The sequence below is a fragment of the Colletes latitarsis genome, chromosome 11, assembly GCF_051014445.1.
Source record: "Colletes latitarsis isolate SP2378_abdomen chromosome 11, iyColLati1, whole genome shotgun sequence".
Classification (NCBI taxonomy): domain Eukaryota; kingdom Metazoa; phylum Arthropoda; class Insecta; order Hymenoptera; family Colletidae; genus Colletes; species Colletes latitarsis.
This window is the reverse complement of record NC_135144.1, coordinates 16,176,981-16,198,259: the sequence shown is the minus strand read 5'-3', so window position 1 is coordinate 16,198,259 and position 21,279 is coordinate 16,176,981. Positions and strand designations below refer to the sequence as shown.

Sequence of the window (21,279 nt, the reverse complement as noted above, 5' to 3'; positions counted from 1 at the left end):
AATAAATAAAAAATACAGAAATACAAGTAGAGAAAATAATGAAAATGAAAGTAATGCCACAAAGAAAAATATAAAAATAACTTGCGGATATTGACTGAAATGAAATACGAACATAATAAACGTTCATTTAACGAATGAAGATTATCGTATATTTCTTTGACACTGTGTTTCGTGTATAAGAAGTGAAAAACAGAAATATTAAATAGTTCGATGGTACATTTACAATTTTATACTATTCTCAATAACACTGATCTTATTTAAAAGTTCGTAAGTATTACGGTTTATTTATCCCAAGTGTTTACATAAAACGTTGCGACAACAAGGTAAAAGTGTAAATAAGTAAAATGAAATGAATCGAAAATGGGAAGCACGCAAACAGTTCAAGGCGGAAAAGTGTCTACCAAAAGCGGTCGATCGAACGAATAATTCAACGGCGCGTAAATTAAAAACGATGGCGATTAAATCCGAAGAAACGATGAACGATCTTTTGAAATTCGCTCGTTTCGATCGGTAAATATGGACAAGCGACCATAGAGGCACGCGTTAGACTCGATTTACCGCCGATCGACCGGGTGGGGATAACGCTATAAAAAGATAAATCACCGACGGGAACATCCAGTTTACGGTTGGATCGCCGATCAGAACGGTACGAATTCCACAGCCCGATCGTAACAAGGGACCGTCGCGTGTATCCGACCACAATACAACCGTACATCGAACACACACGAGGTATGTCTTCGATTCTTAAACGAAACTCGTATTTCGTTCACGATTGCACCGAACGACCGACGAAGATCGCTTTACGATTCGCTTCTCGACTCGACGAAAGATAAAAATTGCCGTTCATCCGAGACTCGTGAAATAAAACTAAAAATTTCAATGATGAAACCGAAACGTTTGACAACGAACTTAATAAACTCGAAGAACGAATTGAGTTGTTTTCACTGGTGATTTATGGTTGGAATAAAATTTCGCCCGTCACTGTGAAACCGTAACGAGTACATCTTCCGCAGGCTGCTCTCCAACGACTGGAGGCGTCGTAAGCTTGTAATACTGAAATCTTGTTTTCCTCTGTTGGAATATATATGGGCCTCACTTGTCTTGATTTTCTACCAGATCCATTGCTACACCGCTGGCTTCTGTATCAGTGACATTCTTACGTTTTCTCTTCATTTTCATTTAAAACCGAGCACTCGTGACTGTTTGTTTCTCGTTAGAGCACTATTTAAACAACACGATTCTATGTAGATGCGAATAATTTAGAAAAAGAATAAGACTCGATTACAAAGTATTGATATTAAAAACGACTCGAGTATTTTATAACAATTCGTAACTACGTTGTTTCCATTAAATATATTGTACGAACGAACCGCGTAATATGAGATATTCTGTCGACCACGAGAGTTAGACGTTGGGAGCCAGACAACGATGAGTCAACCCGTTCACCGCCGAGACATTTTTCATAAACTTTAACGTTCGCGTTGCGTTTCCTACTAGACTTTTACACACGATTGTAAATACGCCAGTACACGTTGCAGTCGCGCTCCATAAATTTGTATGGAAATAATAGCAAAATGAGCAGGCAACGAAGGTTAAATGAAATATGACTTGTATGGAACGACATACAATACCAGGCGTGTGTGCTCAGTGTCGCAATGATCGTGTTGACGTTAACTATGTTTGAATAATTGATATTTACGAAACGTTCATCTTCGAAACGTGTGTTCCGCCTGTTTGAAAACAGCAGTTAGGCAAAAACGCGAACGTATGCTTAATTCACGGTATAATTAGAATTTCTTAGCCTCGATGGACACGCGCTATTATCTAGAAACGAAAAAATACCCTTTTTTACCAGGTTGTTATTAAAATGTACTTTTTGTTCCTTTGTACAATTTGTTCCTCCGTTAAATTACAGTAACAGTTTTGAAAATGATAAGAAATACCAATCGAAAGTGTGTGATAAACGTACCAAAAGAGATGAACAGTATCGGTGCGATCGTACGATTGCGAGCTAAATCGTTTGCAGATATCTATTCCGTGCAAACGGCTCAAGGGCTTTGTTTGTTCAAGGATAACATGTCGGCCATGATCAGGAGCGTTTTCATAAGCGATCCCGTGGACGCGTCCTGCGGCGAGCTACTCGTTCGTCACGGTATACCAGTCACGATGAAGTACAAGTCATCGAAGGAGGAGCTCATCAAAGAGCTTCAGGTAAACAAATAACTGGTCAACGCTATTCCACGTTTGCCTTCCGCTATAATTTTTATGCCACCATCAATTTTAACGATAAAATATCTTCTATATTTACTGGATCGACGTTTCTCAAATTGGATCCCATATTATTTTATTCTTCTTAGGCAACACTCATCTTTTATTTTTTTTTTTTTTACGAAAATGTGATTGGAATATCCTTTTCGATAAAATAAAATCCTATAAAAAAAAAGTTTACTCTTATTCACAGCAACTTACGTACACTTTTAAACGATCGACACATATACCTGAAATACACATATATACTGAAACAGGGTTTTCTGGTAGTTTTATCTCGATTCCTTTCGCGTATGTACGCAGCAGCTTCCTCGTAACTCTGTTCTAAATAGCTACAAGTTCTTCGATCGCAAAGACAGTTGTCGAAACATCTATCCGGAGAAACTTTTACGCGGACGTTAGAAAACAAAAGATGTTTACTCACGAGAAACAATATAAAGTGTTTTCTTGTACGCTGTCGGGGTGGAACCTAAGAAGGCGACACGTTGCTAACTCCGCTTCAGAACCATGAACAGAAATTTAGGGGTGGGTGACGCGCGTCACCTGCGCGACTAACGAAGGATCGAAGATGTCTTCCAACCGGAAACGCTGGAAAATCGTCTTTTCACCATACGTTTCTTATTCAAACATCGTTCTTATATCTTTTATAAAAGAAAGAATCCTCTATCGAAAAATTAAGGCCTCTGGAGTTGGATTTAGGTTTCCACAAACGTTTTTATACCAAATATAATAAATTCTATGAGATAATTTTTACTGACAAAATCTTCAAATATCTGAATATCCAAACATTACTGTTCTGAAAATTCGTCCTATCGAAACGCTTCTGAAATATTTCTGCTACTTGTAATATATTCTAATACATAGTATATTACCTCTAAAATATAATACGATAATAGAGTATTGCATTATCTGCAGAATTCGAACTACGTACGAATTATGGACATTTAAATCAGTGCACGGTTGAAATATTCGAATGTAAGAAAAATTCGATGAATAATCCTATCTTTAATAAGAGTCGTCCAGAGAAATTCCGATTCCGATTCCGACTGGAATTTCACAGCGTGGCCGACTAACCTCCCGACAACAATACTCTCGCGATGTCTCGATTTCAGCTCTAAACTCTCACTCTCGCTCCTTTGGCCCCTCGCTTTTCTCTCGTCCAGCTTAATTGCTTGCATTCGAACAGCCTAACCGGTTCGATCCAGTGTTGTCGGCAAAAGCGAATACCAGGTAACAGCGCGGGTCGATGTACTTATCAGCCGGTCTGTCGTCGTATTTCCTTTCTACCCACGTATGCGTGCGAGCATGCATACATCCATGCAACTGTTCGGGATCCCGCAAGAACTATGACGGAAAGATTTCGTCCCGAATAGGGTATTGCGTCGCATAGCGTTCCAACGTTCTCCGCGCAGGATGATCCCATGCCAAATCGAATTTTTTTATCGAGCAACATCCTGAATTCGTTTGTTGGAACGAGACGAAAACCGAATTTCAAAGAGGTGTCCTGTTTAAGGCGAAAATCTCGAGTGTATAGCAATTTCCGCTTTCGAGTGTCAAATTTTACGCTGGATTCGAGCGACAGAATCATCCCCGTTAATGTCGTCGGCTTAAGAGATCCGTTTATCGCAGGAAGAAAAAGGGACGACTCTTGAAAGGGAATTCGTGTAATGCCTGGTCAGGCATTTTAGCCAGACTTCGCGTGGTCTGCGGTAAAGCGAACGTTCAACGCGTTCAAAAATACTTGAAATTCCTCTAAAAAATTGTGTTATAAATACCGAGACAAAAACGTGAATATCGAGAAAGCATTTCCCAAGAAAATTTCCATTTCTCGAACGAAACGAACAGTAGTCTGCGAACGTTGATTAAATTATGGTAATTTAATTTCTACTAAACTTTTACGAAAATTAAGCGCGATTGATACGAGGTATCTTATTACTGTCCATTTCCTGGCTAATATATTAATTACACTTTGCGATAGTATATCTATAAAACAAGCCATTTCGAATTATTAAATAAAATTCTTTAAATTGGTATGAATTATAAATTATTTCGTACAATTTATCTACTTAAATCGACGACGTAATTGAAAAATAATTATTCTCGAATAACGCATGAACAATGAAACAAATGACTGAGAATTTTATTATAAATTCGATTTACTACTAATTTGCAAAAATTTTTACATAATATAGTAAAATGTATCGATATATAGTACAAGTAAGAATTTAAAAACATATTGAATTCGAAATTTCAATGCTTTTTCGATTTTTACTTAAACCACTTTCACAATTAGCGGCATATTCGTGACTAATGATGATAGTGAGTTAAACATTCTAACGAATACGCATGTTTGAACTAATTTTCGTTAGAAAAGCCTCGTTAACTAATCAGTTAACATTTTACCGACCGATACCAATTGACTCCAAGCTATATATGCACTTTTTCTTATACTTATAAGAACGTTGAATGAAACTTTGTGAAAGTATTTTACTATATTGTCCCCTTTCTATTATTATGGGGTAATTAAATCAAGTAACATTTTTTTATTTTCATGACAACCGGTTAATAAGCTATCGGTCGGTAAAGTGTTAATAAAAGACACGCGTGTTTTATCGTTCTCGGATGTTGGTACACTGACACTCGTTTGTTGTTCTTCTGTCTCACTTGCTATTCATGAATCCCATTCGTTCTTCCCGTCGAGCTGCACCTGCGATACTCGACTGCAATCCGCGACACGAAGGTCGATACATAAAACAGAAGCGTTATCTTCGCTGGTTATATGAAATCGAGCGAACCCAAATTCCGTTTCACATAACCGGGGGATCGGTGTACCACTTCCTGTCGAGTCATATCGTATAATAAATCGTCTCGTCTCCTCGACGACTTTACTTCGAGACGCGCAGACGTCCAATAATACGCTCTGTTATTTGTCGGGAACAGAATCACGATGCCTTGATCGTTCGATCGGAAACGAAAGTTACCAGCGACGTATTCGCCAGTTGCCCTAATCTTCGCGTGGTCGGCCGCGCTGGAACTGGCGTGGACAACATCGACCTACAAGCTGCCACGCGGAAGGGAGTCATCGTTCTCAAGTAAGTTATTGAAAAATCATTGATCAACGAAACAGGCGAACGCATCTATTTTCCAAGATAAACTGGTCATCGACATTCTGAATTTATTTCTTCGAGGACGATAGCAAAGTTATGTACTATTCTTGTCTAATTAAAAACTCCTGCACTCGTATACAATTAACGTAAAATTCCTACTTAACTGATCAACGAATGCAAATTTTCGATTCAATTTATTAACTGACTTCCGTTATGCGTTTGCGTTTAAAAAACATATTTATTATTTTACGAATTTTTTGCCTCGAGTGCTTCGACCTGCACAACGACGAAAGAACTTAAAATTAAATTAATACTTTTAGGGTATTAATAAATCAGAGTATAAAAATAATCGTCGAAAGATGACCTTACTTTTCAACTCGACACTGGGTTATCTCCCTTAATAACATTATCTCTGTTTTATTAGTGAACTATATACTCCCAAATTATTGATACTGGAAACACTGCAATTGTTGCTTTTGGAAAAGCAACATGGTATACTTGGCCATTGAGTTTTTAAAAGATCAAGAAACAGGAACAATTTTATTCCAATTTGATAAATGAGTATTAGAAACGTAGTTATCATGTATTTCGATTAAACTTAAAAATTTTTACTTTTTTTTTAATACCATTTTCCAAATATTTACCTTACCGGAATGCGTTTCAGTACTCCCAGCGGGAACAGTGTCAGCGCCTGCGAGCTGACGTGCGCGCTCATCTCAGCTCTGGCGCGAAACGTGGCTCAGGCATCCAAGGCGCTGAAAGAAGGAAGATGGGACAGAAAACTGTATTCCGGTTTCGAGCTGTCGGGCAAAACGCTCGCCATTCTCGGAATGGGACGAATCGGTCGCGAGGTAGCCAGAAGAATGCAGGCATTCGAGATGCGTGTGATCGCGTTCGATCCGATCTTGACAGCCGAGGACGCTGTCAAGCTCAACGTCGAAAAGCTATCTTTGGACGAGATATGGCCACTGGCGGATTACATTACCGTACACACGCCGCTTATACCTCAAACGAGAAGTAAACATGAATTTCTTCTATAAATAGCTTCGACTGTTTGATACCATAATAGGGTATCGTGGGTTCAATTGTCTAAGTTTGCACTTTTTGGCTCAGATCTGATTAACTCGACGACGTTGGCAAAATGTAAGAAAGGGGTACGCATCGTGAACGTGGCCCGCGGAGGCATCGTCGACGAGGAAGCTCTCCTAAATTCGCTCAAATCAGGGCATTGCGGAGGCGCCGCTTTGGACGTGTTCGTTCAAGAACCGCCGAAAGATCCTGTCACCTTGGAGCTGATTGATCATCCAAATGTCGTCGCCACTCCCCACCTGGGTACGATAATTTATTTTATTTTTTAATTTAACAGTCTAGGTGGTTAATCTCTCCCTGGATTTTTTTTAACACTAGGTTTACGGACACTCGTTGCGCATATTTGTATTATAATTCGCTACGTTGACAGTTGCATTAAAATGCAGTTTTTCTTTTAATTAGAGGATACATCCAATTCAATTCAACATAAATTGAAAATGAGTCCTATAACGTTAAGTTTAGAATCTGAATGCGTCAAATTGACGCGTACCGTAAACCTAGTGTTAAATGGAAGGTGGTACTGGAATATATCAAACTGAATAATGTAGTTGCAGAGTTAAGCCGAGAAATTAAAATCGATCTCTGGAATCTCCCATTAAAATTTTTCCCCGAGGTGGCCAAACACCCTGTATACCAAATCACTGGTCCACTAACGTTCCGAACTCCCTAACTCACTCTTAAACAACGTCGAACTGTAACAGACCTTACGCTTACATTCAAAGCCACGAATCAGATTATCGAAAGTCGAAAGATAACAAAACTATTGATACTTGATATTTCGATTAGGACGTTTAGAAACAACAATATCTCTAACTCTAACATTATTTAACAGGAGCTAGTACAGCAGAAGCTCAGGCACGGGTTGCTTTAGAGATAGCTCAGCAATTTCTGGTATTGGCGGGTAAATCGACCGAGTACGCGGTTACTGGAATTGTGAACGCTCCGATCTTAACCGCCGCCATGACGGATGAGAATGCACCGTGGATAGAGTTGTCTAAAAGGCTAGGCCAGCTGGTTGCACGTCTCTCCAAGGGAAATACGAAAGTCGTCGTGCGTAGCCAAACGATTGGAAGCGGAATGGAGGAGAAGGCATTCGTTCATACAGCCGTTCTGGTTGGAATTCTGTCCAGACAAACCAAGAACGGCTTGAACTTGATCAACGCGCTGACCTTGGCTCGTGAAACAGGCATCGAACTTCAGTGTAGCCACGCCAAAGCTGATGGTAAAGCGATTCTCGTACAAGTGGAAGGTCACCGAATTAAAGGTAAAGAAATCTTCGAAACTTCTTTCGTTTAATATTCCTCTTTGTTCTTATAAATGCGATTTTTTGTTTACCCAGGAACCGTCCGTGATAACGAACTCCTGCTGCTCTCGTTAGATGATTCTGTGTTCGTCAATGGAATCCCTTTAGGGGACCATGTTTCTCTGTACCGAGCGAACGGGGTTCAAGATCTGGCGCAAATCGTAAATACATTCTCGATAAAAGGCATCCATATTCACAACTTGAATGCCAACGGCAGCTGGATAATTATACAAACTGACCAGGAAGTCTCTGTAACTGTCGACGGCATCCAAAGTTATTAACATCGGCTAGCAAATACCGAGGAACGATAATACGTCACTTCTGTGCGATCCGGAGCTCAAAGTTGAGCTACGTATACATATTCCTTAACCTTTCTTTTCCTTATTGCTTCATATATGTACATGTGTAGAAAAGATATTCAGTATTTCAAAGCTCGAGGTAATTTATCGAGTCACGATCATTATATTTAACATCGACGTATCAGTAGCACGTCGCTCATCCCTGTTCACAGGTCTTTTATTTATTATTCGGCTCGAATAAAGTTAGGGTAAGAATTATCAATGCCTCATTTTTGTTGAAACATTCGTTCTACGGTCGCATATAATTAAAAACATATTTACAAATTTCACGTACAATACGTATAGAAAATGAAAACTATAGAAAATATATGTATGTATATAAGTATTTATACTTTTGTATTATTAGATACTCGATAATAAAAAATTATGTCATTAAATCACTGGTACACTACATCGAATTAATTTGAGAAATATTCTTCCGAATGGCACCCACGGCCGATCAACATGAAATTTGATAAAATGAAGGGGGAAAAAGCGGATACCAAATATAAAGTTTTAGCTTCGGAGATTAAATGGTTTTAAAATATTAATAAAGAAACATTAGTAATATGTAGCCACCTAACTATATTATACACATACACATACACACACAAATATCTGCGTGCATTGTAGCTCTTGCGCAGTCGTCGATCAGATTCCCGCTAAAAACAATACAATGTTTCAGCCACACTAAAGCAGAGATGCCAGAAAGGCACCGAAGGTGCTCCCTCACACTATGTCAGATCACGCGTATGTGATCTTGTGGAGTTTCGGTAACCCGACAAAGGCAAAATGACGCATGCCCTCTTTCTCGATTCTCCAAAGCTGTCCGAAGTAAGTTCGGACCGTCTCGTGGGAGTCGAGAGAGAAAGGCTCACACTTCCCTTCTCGCTCTTGAACAATTAATATCCGACCTCCCGTCAACAGGTCTTCACTGGCCTCTGCTGACCGCTGCTGACCACTCCTGGAATTTCTGACAACGTATAACGATTACAACTGGCTACTGTTAGTCTCTCCCAGCCTCTGCTGACCGCTGCGGACCACTCCTGGGATTTCTGACAACGTATAACGATTACTACTGACGTCTGTCAGCCTCCGCTGGCCTCTGCTGACCGCTGCTGACCACTCCTGTTAGTTCTGACAACGTATAACGATTACGACTGGCTACTGTTAGCCTCTCCCAGCCTCTGCTGGCCTCTGCTGACCACCGCTGATATTTCTGACAACGTATGACGATTACTACTGACTTCTGCCTGCCTCCGCTGGACTCTGCTGACCACAGCTGACCACCCGTGATGCTTCCGACAACGTATAACGATTACTACTTATTACTGCTTGCCCCTGCTGGACTCTACTTGCCTCTGCATGCCTCTGCTGGCCTCCGTTGGCCTCTGCTGATCGCTGCTGACCACTGCTGACCACCGCTTATATTTCTGGCAACGTACAACGATTACTACTGGCTACTGCCAGCCTCTGCAGACCTCTGCCAGCATCTCCCGACCTAAGCTGGCCTCTGCCAACATCTCCCGACGTCAGCTGACCATCGCTGACCACTGCTGACCGTTGCTGACAACTTGTGACACGATGTAATATAATATAATATGTTTATATGTATTAAAGTGTTGTATAATGTAAATCTATGGCAATAAATGATATAATTTCAAAGAATTCTATGTATTCTCATCATTTTTTACCCCTCTTTACCTCTCCAAATAGAAATGACGCCATTTCTAAGATTTCCTGAAAATTCTCGGTTCCCTGAAACTTACCGGCGTCCCTGAAACTTCTCGGAATCCCTGAAATTTCCAAGAAGTTTCAGGCAGCGGCTAAAATTCTGGCCTGAATTTTTCGGCAAAACATTATGTAATGTTACGTAATATTATGTAATATTACGTAACATTACGTAATAGCTCTTGAAAATTTTTCGCGGCCGAAATTTTTCGACAAAAATTACGTAATATTACGTAACATTATATAATATTACGTAACATTACGTAATAGCTCTTGAAAATTTCTCCGGCCGAAATTTTTCGGCAAAAATTACGTAATATTACGTAACATTATGTAATATTACGTAACATTACGTAATAGCTCTTGAAAATTTTTCGCGGCCGAAATTTTTCGACAAAAATTACGTAATATTACGTAACATTATGTAATATTACGTAATATTACATAATATTACGTAATAGCTCTTGAAAATTTTTCGCGGCCGGAATTTTTCGGCAAAAATTACGTAATATTACGTAACATTATGTAATATTACGTAACATTACGTAATAGCTCTTTAAAATTTTTGCCGTAAAGTTCAGGGTTCCATGAATTTCGAGAATTTTCAAGAATTCTTAGAAATGACGTCATTTCCAGGAATTCGCAAAAATTCCTGGCGGCGGGAAATTTGAAATCTTTCCGGGGAACTTAGAAAATTTTAAAAGATTCGGAGTGTCTTATAACTAAGGGAATGATTTCGATAGGAAAAGAAGGGTAAAAATGATGAGAACACATAGAATTCTTTGAAATTATATCATTTATTGCCATAGATTTACATTATACAACACTTTAATACATATAAACATATTATATTATATTACATCGTGTCACAAGTTGTCAGCAACGGTCAGCAGTGGTCAGCGATGGTCAGCTGACGTTGGGAGATGTTGGCAGAGGTCAGCAAAGGGTGGCAGTAGCTAGTAGTAATCGTTGTACGTTGCCAGAAATATAAACGGTGGTCAGCAGCGGTCAGCAGAGGCCAGCTTAGGCCAGGGGACGCTGGCAGAGGTTAACAGAGTAAGGCAGGAGTCGTAGTAATCGTTGTACGTTGCCAGAAATATAAGCGGTGGTCAGCAGAGGCCAGCAGTGGCAAGCAGAGATCACCAGGGGCGAATAGTAGCAAGTAGTAAGCGTCATATGTTGTCAGAAGCATCAGAGGTGGTCAGCAGCGGTCAGCAGAGACGAGCAGAGGCATGCAGTGGCAAGCAGAGATCAGCAGGGGCGAACAGTAGCATGTAGTAATTGTTATACGAAGTCAGAAACATCAGGGGTGGTCAGCAGTGTTCAGCAGAGGCCAGCAAAGGCATGCACAGGCAAACAGAAACCTGCAAAGGCAAGCAGGGACTTGTAGGGGCATGCAGTAGTAAGTATTAATCGTTATACATTATCAGAAATACCTGCTGTGGTCAGTAGCGTTCGGCAGAGGCCAGGAAAGTTCAGCAGAGACAAGCACACGCTGACAGAGATCAGCAAAGACCAACAGAGGTTAGCAGAAGTCAGTAGTAATCGTTATAGGTTGTCAGAAATATAAGCGATGGTCAGCAGAGTCCAGCAGAGGCAAGCAATAATCAGGAGCAGTCAGTAACAGTCGCTGTATGGTGTCAAAAGTTGTCGAGAGTTCTGTACTTTTGTCAGCACTGGTCATCAGAGGTCATCAGAGGCAAATAGAAACCAGGAGTAATTTGCAGAGTTCAGTAATGAACTCTAGGAAAGGCAAGTAAAAATACCTGGGCAGTCGAGATGCCGAATCGTATGCCGTTGACGTGAGGTCGGATTTCAGTTGTTGAAGAGCGAGAAGGCAAATGGGAGCCTGCCTCTCTTAACTCCCATGAGACGTGCCCACGGTGCACTCGACGCTTCGTCTGGCATCTCTGGTTTATACCAGAGATGACAGATCACGCGTATGTACGTGAGCTTGTAGTGTTTCGGAAAGTCGACAAAGGTAAACTGACTGCTCTCCTTCAAGAGTCTCAGACCAAAGTCTTTGGGTCACTAGTGAACAAATCTATAAAATGTCCCACGGAAAATGTTAGTTTGTAATATATTATTCTAATCCAACCTGAATATGTATAGTGTTGCACTCTCTCTGTCCGCAAGTGACCCTCCGTTGGACGACGAAATAAAAGATAGCTGAACTTAACCTAGTATCTCGGAAACTATTAACTTCCCAAAATTAGAATTTTATATTTGGTATCCATAACGCCTACCAAATTTTACACACAAATTTAAACATATGGTGTCACGTACATAAGCCGTGCACGCGGAATCTTGACTGGTTTAATTTCTTTTTTATTTGCATTAACATATTTATGTATAAAAAGTAGTAATGAATTCTGATGTATTTGTAACAACCTCCGACATACGTGCGTCGCCGCGATAAATATCACATATTCCTTTTACAAAAATACAAGAAAATGGTGTCATAGAAAATACTTTTATCACTTTATAATCTAACACTGCAATAGAGTACTTTCGATAACATTGTTTTCCGTAAATTTTAGTATAAGCAAAGTAAAACGTAAACATTCATTTCTCTTTATATATGTACACTGTTTGCTATTTATAGGAAATATAATCCATTCAAATCGAACGTTGAATTTGAAAAAAACGTTATTAAATTAAAACACAAATCATACTGAACGAAAATATGGTTTAAAATAAATTAAAGATCTATATTCTATCGTAACTACCCTCGCGACAACAGCTGAACATAAAAGTAATACCATCCTATAAAAAAGAAATATCAAGTTTTAGTGTGTTATAAATCTAAATGGCACAACATGCACACCATTATTCTTTCTGAACTTACTCTGATAAGCGAAGGAAGCTCTCCCCAGAACTCGTGATTGGGTATCATCTCCCAACCTGTTGCTCCTCTTAATAATTTTAATGCTATAGCTCCACCAATAAAATATATTCCGGTAAATATAATAAACAAGATGACCAACACGGAGCCGGTAGAAAGGCCTTTTGCATACAACTGTACTTTACAAGCGTGAGGAGATATCAATGTTAAATGCTGAAACAAGAACAAGTTTATTTCTTAATATATTCAAGACAACACGACACGATCGTTGTGTTTCCTTATGAAAAACTATTCAAAACTAAGCTCCATATTAAATGCATTAAACTTACATAATTATAATTAACAACAGAATCTACCGTAAAGCAAGCATTGACTACATTGAGACATCGTAAGCTTATTTTTGTTGTATAATTTTTATGATGAATGGTCAAAACAGGTTCATTATTATGAGGTTGTACTTCTATCTTGGTTTCTTCCATCGAGCCTAGATTAACAGTTGTGTTGGCCATTTCAAGGCATAACTACGAACAAGGTAATGCAAATTAAATTTAAAGAAGCTTGTATGGTTAAAGTACTTCTCTATTGTTATTTCTTACAGATGTGTTGTAACATTCGCTAGTTTTGTTGTCTGATAGTCGAACATTCTTACATGGATTAAAATACACAGTATTGTTATTATAATGCGCTGTAAGGTACCTACAAAGAAACGTTCTTTTCAAATATGGAACAGAAGGATTTTAAAAATTTGGAGATTAAGAAAACTATCTGCCGACCCTGAGTTACCGAGTTCTGTCAGGTTATATCCTTGGCCGTCGGAAAATGTACAGGAGCAAGGTGTTAATTGTACACATTCCGAAGACGTCCTGTGGCAAAAGAATGTCAAAAGAAATACAATTATAACAAACCTATTCCCATCCTCACCCAACATTTTCATAAAATTTGTTTTGTGCATTATCACAGACGAGATATACGAGTAATTCAATGTGTCTCTTTGGCCCGTTTCTCTAGAACCCATTATCATTTCAGTGCCACTCGCAACGTTACCAACAGACTATAGAAAGAGGTTATAGCGCTTATTATGGTAGGAAATGAAATTACAGAAATTCTTATATTAGACACGTATACCTAATTTCTACTTTTGCTTTGTGGATGTACATAATTTCACATCGCGTTAAGCCTAATGTACTTTAACTTGCGATTATATTCGTCCATCTATTTAATAAACGTAGTCCAAAGCTTAATTTTATAATATAAATATATACACAGCTGTGTATTGACGTAATCTTATATATTATAATGTGCGTTGGATAACTACTTTCTGTATTAGACGTTTATTTATGTTAGTATAGCAGTTACAATTCGTTACTGTAACGTAACATATTTCAACGAATTGAAAATGTACAATCCGTTTTTTACTTCTTCAGGCAGCCGCGTATCTGATGGTATTACCATTTCTGTGCTGCTGTAATACCGACCTGCCGAATCAATGACGTGCCATTTGGAGCCATGGACAACGTATGTATTATTTTTCGACAAACTTGGACGTTCTTTCGTAGATGGAGGTGCAATTTTCTGTACAACAGTTCGTTCGGTGTAATTTTTTCATTAATGTTCGTCAGTGCAGTAGAGAAACAGCTGATTTAAGTCATAGTATCAAAATTTGTTCAAAAGTTCGCGCTGTCATTTACTTTTTACTTATTTTACTTCAGTCGATTTAGAACATTGTCAATAATTAGTACTTACGTGAAGAATGTATTACTGTCACAGAGATAGCCAAAGAAAGAATGGGTTTTGTCGCATTGCTTTCTGTGATGTACATCTTCAGTATTATTTTCATTTTATTACGTACTATCCGTGAATTGTTGTAAGACCTTCAGCAATACAAAACTACAATGGCAGATACTGAGAAACCTTTTACTTGTTCGTCACCAGGTTGCAATATGGTAAATGCTCATTTATATATAGTTGTTTCCACTATTTGCTTATGTTCAGAATATAATAAAATTTGGATAAATGTTGACTTAACTTTATTTGGTTTTCTATTAATTTTTATTCGTTGGAAGACAAGTTTTTGATTATACATAAAAAATATCGTCTCTGTTTTACTTTTGTAGAATTTTACAAACGAAGATCAGTTATCGGTACATAAGAAAAAGCACGACATGATGTTGAATTTAGGGAATGGTTCTAAGAATGTTGGTTTCATGGGTAAGGATCATTTCTATTGTTTACAAATAGACGTTAAAATAACAAAAGTAAAAAATGATAAATGGTTTTGTAAAATGTTTGCAGCCGATCAGACTCCAACTCCGACACGTTTCATCAGAAACTGCGAAGAAGTAGGGCTGTTCCAAGACTTACAAAATGTGAACCCGTTTGAAGAAACATTCAGGAGAGCAGTAGAATCGGGAAACACTGGTACACTTACAGTACCGGAGGTAAAAACCATTTTAAGATAAAGTCAAATACTTTACTAATGGATTTATGATTAGTTTATAAGTGTTTTTTTAGGCTGGGATTACAGACGATACTCTACACACTCCCCATATATTTCCTCACATAACAGACGTGCTGCCTACCGGTAATCAAATTCTGCCTGAAAACAGCATTCAGGAATGCACCGGCAGCATCTCGATCGCGGAAAATAGTACAGACGAAAGAACCACTGTTGGCACAGAAGTTTGTAGCAGCATGAAACTCTCTGTATCAAACAAGCGAGATTTAACGAAAGACAAACTAACGACAGAGAAAACCGAAAGGCTTAGGCAAAATATTATTCATCAAGTTACAAGCACACCAATGATACCTAGGATTTTACAAGAACGGCCAACTCCACAATTGTGAGTAATGACTAAATCTTTGTAAATTAAATATTTCGTATTAATTGTGTAATACACTCAATCTAAAGATCAATAAATGGAGAAGAAGTGCAGCTACTTTTGAAAACTTCTGACGGTGAACTGATGCAGCTGTCGGCAATTCCGATTTCCGGTTCTAGTAACGTTAATATCGTACAACCACAGACACAACCAACAGTTGTGATAAAGACTGAGCCTCCTTTGCAATACACGACAAATAGGAATTTCGAAAAGTCGGATTCAATGTTATGCTTGGCGAAAATGGTATTTAGTACATGCTGATACATTCTTAATCGTACCTTCTAATTGTAATCCTTTCAAAATTATTTTCTCATATGTTATTGCAGAAATTGAAGCAAGTATTAACGAAAAGTACAGACCTGAGAAATCCGAGACCCGAGAACAGCACAGGGAGAAACGAGTTTAGCAATTCGAAGAAACAAAATCGGGGCAAGACGATGGAGGAACAAATAAAAAAGAAAGACATCCTTGAACGGAATCGTGCCAGTTCGATGAGGGCGAGAGCCAAAAGAAAAGCGTGGATACAGCAGCTCGAAAGGACGGTCGCGAATGTGAATGAAACTAACGTGGCCCTACAAATGGAAATAAAGGTTTTACGAGCAGAGGTCGCGAAGTTGAAGACTCTACTGTTGGCCCACAAAGACTGCCCAGTCACAAAGGCGATGCAGAAAGGTACTCGAATGTCGTGAGAATGATCAACCGTCATTTCACTTATTCTATTGTATTTATGCACGCGTACACTTATAGGGAGTAGCATAGTACTGGGCCCCAAAATAATATCGTTGGGTTCGGATATGATGACCAATCCGACAACCCCAATCGGAATTTTGATGAAGCGACCGACACCGTATCCTTCTACGGAAGCCTCTTCTGTCGTGCCGAAGAAAAAATTATGCATGGCGCCTTTGAAAACCCCAATTATCTTCCCAAAAGCAGATTCCAACACGAGCATTTCATTTTCTAACGCGACATTTATTAAAACGATGCCCGCTGTCAAGCTCATGGGCGTCAATCAGCTTTTAACGGAAACGAAGGAAGCTAAGCAGGTTTTAATTATGCAGAATCCACGGAGGAAAATTGTTAAATCCTCTAAACAAATAATTCATGTCAACCCTAATTACGAGACGGAACTAGGCGACGCGAAAAACGCCGGAACGTAAATGCAATAGAACCACATTTTAGCAAGTTACCCCATCGAAAATTGAAAAACTTTGCTCAATTACGAGGAGATTAAGTCGTGTCATAATTGTTGGAAGTTATTTTTTTTCTAAGAGAAAGATATATGCGTGGCATTTTATGTATGAATGTATATGTTTGTATGCGAGTGTGACATGTAACATATTTTTTTTATTATTTATTATGGTAAAAACAAATATTTTATAATCGTGTCTTTTCTATTCTATCCTTCCTGCTTTGTTGGAACTTATATACTACAGTAAATATATACAGGTATTGAACAATGAGTATTTTTTATAATATATTTCACGATCGTTTATTATTCGTCAAGGTGAACAAAATCGTTCTACGTCCTACAGAACATCACAAGCACATAAAATATATTTCCTTCGTCGAATAAGTGGGGCCAAGTCCCGCGATGATTCTGTGACCCTCGGGCCCTTATCAGTTCTCCGTCCAGTCATCTAAATACTCAACACCGGACAAGAGAATGATAAGGGACTTTGGGCACGGAGCGCGTGCGTTCAAATGTGAAATTACAAAAAATTCCAGTCGCTCTCCGGAGTATCCATCGATTCCCAAGTTTACGACTTCCGTTGGTTCTGAAAAGAAAAAACCTATTTTTTTTATCAACGCTAAAATGTTCCCGCAGAGTTATATCGTTTTCCTCTATTTCCTTTTTGATTAGATAACCTACAATATCGATAGACAAGAGTAACGACCAACTGTGTATTCCAGCGGTTGAATCGCATGCATATTTCTGTCGCGTAATATTATCTAATCGCTGGAGAAGAAATTCATGTTTGTTCCTTGATTACAGAATGCGCCGCGTTAGCTTGTAATCTCGTATTTTGTCAGCGAATCTGCAGCCTATTCGAATGTGGGAACGAAGAGATATCGACTTAGACGCCGTTCGAAAAACGCCTGCTTTTTGACAAATAAAATTTCCGTTCTTTGAGTCATTCCCGTGACTCACCGCGTCCGAACGCAGCGGGTCGAAGTGAAATGTAACCTAAATTATCGGTTACTCGGCAAATATAAACGGTTTTTCTATACCGATAAGGGGGCTCGATAAGGTTAAAGGAACCTTTTTTCATACGTTTCAATTAATTTTATCGTTTACAAAAAAGCTGCAAGATTCGCTGCCGGGCTCTCCACGAACCAAGAATGTAAACGAAAAAAATACGACAAAACACAAAGGAAACAGAGATCGTAGATCGGTAATACGAGAAACACGTCGACTTACAACGCTTGAGCTGACACGAAACGTCGGTAGGTAAATACGGGCGATCAATGTCGTTAGAAAGGAGGCCACAATGACAAATTCTTACTTACATATAAATTTATAATAACAAATACGAAAATAAACACCATTTGAGGTGTCTCACGTTCAATAAAAATTATAATCATATAAATGTTCCACATAAACGAATAAAATACTATCAAGATAACACGAATTATTCAATATTCATTGTATATAGAAAGTATCAAGTCATTTGGTTGTTAAAAGTATATCAAAAGCTGGTAAGATTCTCATTCAGATAAAAAATTTCAAATAACAAATAAAAGAACTTCTCGGTAATTTGTCAAATAAAAATTACAATCCAATAACTTGAAAATTGCTACACCGAGTTTCTATCAGTTACCTATCATTTGAATAACATTTTGCCCATTTTTATGCATATGTATAATATAAATTTACACCTCGCGGTATAGCGATCAATTTGGGAAATCCTGGTGGACTCGTCGACAAATTTGTTCAGACTAGTCCCTACTTTAATATCAGAAATATTACATTGTTCTCACGACTCTGACATATTGAAGTTTTTACACTTCCAAGTCGAGGGTAAAAATAGATCTCGTCGATCCGCGCAAACGCCCGACTTTTACGGCCCTGAATCAAGTTCGCGTGGCTATTATACAACGCGCGCGTGCGATCTTCTAACCTTGGACCAGACTGGCCAGTTTCTTTCGTTTTTCGATCATTACGGGGAATCGTACCAGAGGAACTTCTTCGCGAGAAGTTCACTTGCAATGTCTTTGATCCGCGGAAACAGTACGAACGTGCCCTCGAGAAAACCTTGCACGGTGGATTTTCTACTCCTTCGAAAGAACTCGTAATCCCCGAGTTCCCTCGGCCATTCTACTTTTTCTATAGCTCGACCAGAGCCGACCCTGCTCTCGGTGTGGTTGCTTTTGGATCGAAAGGTAATTAGCGACGTTTTTCCCGACTAACCTTACGAAATGTATTTCGCAAAATATCTACTTTTACATTAATCCTGGAAAGACCAAGCCACAAGCCGTTATATTAAATATCGAATGAAGGCTAGCACACGCTAGTACGAAAGATAGACAAATACAAATTTCAAATAATAAATAAAAGATAAACTGTTTATCCGTCAATTTTAAATTGTAGAATATTTCGTTAAAACGAACTAAGTAAAAATTTAATTGAATATCGTATCTTGTTGGCAGCTCGAAGAGTCGAAAAATTTGAAAAGTCAACGCATTTGCGGTACTTAATACCATTGTATTCTATCTTTTTTTTATCTACTACTATTATCGTTAAATCAAAACTGATTCTTCAGTATCGTTTCTAAATACGTAAATGATAAAAAAAATCTTTTGAAAATACTTTACACGGGACAAAGAGCGTATTTTTAAAATAACGGCGGCCCTGATAAGGCCCTCCCCCTCGTTTTCAGTGTATTGGAGACGAACGCAATATCGAGAGCTATGAGTTTCAAGCGTAACGTTAAATCGTAGGTGGTCAAATTTCCGGGAAACCACGGCGCAACGAGGTTGCTCTTTATGGGATCTCCACTGATTTAGATCAACGGGCCATGAGTTAATTGATATCGATCTGATCGGTGTCGGTTCGCAGAGGCAGAAAATTCAAAGATCAGTAATCACGTGAATGCGACCCACTTGCGTACTTCGGTGGCTTCGATTTTCTCGAACACTGATTTTAACGAATTTAGATGCCGCTGGAATATGTCGGATACATTGTAGAATTTTACTACAAGAAAAGAACAAGGCAGCTTAAATTAATCTGGAATTTCCAAGGTTTCGGTAACTGAATCTCGATTTCTTAGATAAGTACGCGTTATCTATCACAGACTACGCGATATCTATTTATTTCTCGTAACCGTTTCGAGTTTTCATTGTCCCTCCTGTTAGAAATACTACACTGTTTTTATACTCGATCGTTATTGTCGAGAGATTATTCTAATTGGTCAACGTTATTTAAGTAGAAATTAAGTAGCTTCGACACTGAAGTTTCTATAAATGGATAAAAAAAAACACATTTTTTTTACAATAATTGTTTCCCAATGCTCGACATTTGTACAGAAACGGATGAAGGCTAAACGCACGAGGTCTCGTGATGTTATAGAAACAACGCGTGATTCATAATACGACGAACACGTGCAACAATGTAGTAAAGAGTGAGAAAGTAATTTTCTCGTCAGTATCGTTTGAATAAATGCTCTCGGAAGTGTAGATATTGTATTTCTTCAGCTACAATGTACAATTTATCACAAAAGTATCGTGTCACGTGTGGAACTTGTAAACTTCGTAAATACGTACATCGTTTTTCTTCGGTTGCCCTTGCTATAATCTCGTGTTATTTTCTGTCTTCCTCGCTGGAATTCTTTGTTTATTGGTAATACTATTACGCGACAGTATATCAAGGCTTCCCTGCAATAAACGAGTTTAAAACTATCTACGGAAGCCTAGATATCGTATCGTGGTCAAACCGCTCAAGCTCGTAACCATTAACCTTCGTCGTTATCGAGCGATCGGTCGACAAACTTACGAGAGAGTGCACCAGTCGGTACATAGAAGAGCAGCTTGCAAACTGTTTATCTTCCTTCGAATTCTTTCCAAGGAAATTTTACGCGTCGATCGTTTCGTTCGTCCCTTCCAAAGGGATGTAATATTCTCCAGTTTGAAACTCGAAAAATTCAACGAAATCAAAAGCAAGAACCCGATTACCCGGCCTGTCGAGCACATTTATCAACAGAGTAATTAAGCGGTGGTTCATTGTATCGACGCGTCGTAAAGCGTATGGCGAACCTACGAGAAACACGACTGTTTCCAAGGACTCGTTGAAAGCTCAATTTCCCCCATTTGAGGGGAAGAAGACTTCCGTGCGAAACGTTCTCATCGAAGGAGCTTTTACGTCGTTCATGAAGGTATGCACTTGCAGCTACGATAAGCCGCACGCGCGCATCGGAGGGCATCGGCGAAATGTAATAAACTGCAGAGTAGCGGACGCGTGATTTTACGGTCCTGGCTGAGACAATACGCGGCCAGATAGCCTTGAGACACGTCTGCTTCCTTTTATTTTTACATCTGACCCGAGACAACGACACTCTCGCGCGCACCAGCCGGCTTCCCCTCGCGAACGAACCGCAGAATCCGCCACAACGAGAAACGACCTCCCCCAGTCGGCTAACTCGCGTGATACTGAGGTTGAACAAGGAACAAATCAGATTTCGGTCGCGTACGGATGGAATGCATCGATACAGTCGGATTTGCC

General features: G+C 39.0%; 3 protein-coding genes across 3 annotated transcripts; 2 read left to right on the top strand and 1 right to left on the bottom strand.

The window, feature by feature from the left end:
• Positions 1-577: 577 nt before the first annotated feature.
• Positions 578-8,503, top strand: LOC143347756 (hydroxypyruvate reductase). The gene is made up of 7 exons (XM_076777240.1): positions 578-729; positions 2,071-2,211; positions 5,209-5,360; positions 6,040-6,392; positions 6,489-6,707; positions 7,297-7,728; positions 7,804-8,503. Exons 2-7 carry the CDS (start codon positions 2,077-2,079, stop codon positions 8,046-8,048), a joined length of 1,536 nt encoding a protein of 511 aa, XP_076633355.1. The 5' UTR covers positions 578-729; positions 2,071-2,076; the 3' UTR covers positions 8,049-8,503.
• A 3,640-nt stretch (positions 8,504-12,143) lies between these two features.
• LOC143347757 (uncharacterized) lies at positions 12,144-13,711 on the bottom strand. Its single transcript, XM_076777241.1, has 5 exons — positions 13,455-13,711; positions 13,278-13,377; positions 13,011-13,202; positions 12,685-12,894; positions 12,144-12,602 (listed from the first exon to the last, which is right to left on the bottom strand). The coding sequence occupies exons 1-5, from the start codon at positions 13,700-13,702 to the stop codon at positions 12,546-12,548; spliced, it is 807 nt and encodes a 268-aa protein (XP_076633356.1). The 5' UTR covers positions 13,703-13,711; the 3' UTR covers positions 12,144-12,545.
• Positions 13,712-14,245: 534 nt separating this feature from the next.
• Positions 14,246-17,023, top strand: Atf-2 (Activating transcription factor-2). The gene is made up of 7 exons (XM_076776938.1): positions 14,246-14,624; positions 14,796-14,889; positions 14,974-15,119; positions 15,193-15,521; positions 15,590-15,803; positions 15,887-16,232; positions 16,308-17,023. The coding sequence occupies exons 1-7, from the start codon at positions 14,574-14,576 to the stop codon at positions 16,718-16,720; spliced, it is 1,593 nt and encodes a 530-aa protein (XP_076633053.1). The 5' UTR covers positions 14,246-14,573; the 3' UTR covers positions 16,721-17,023.
• The last annotated feature ends 4,256 nt before the right edge of the window (positions 17,024-21,279 follow it).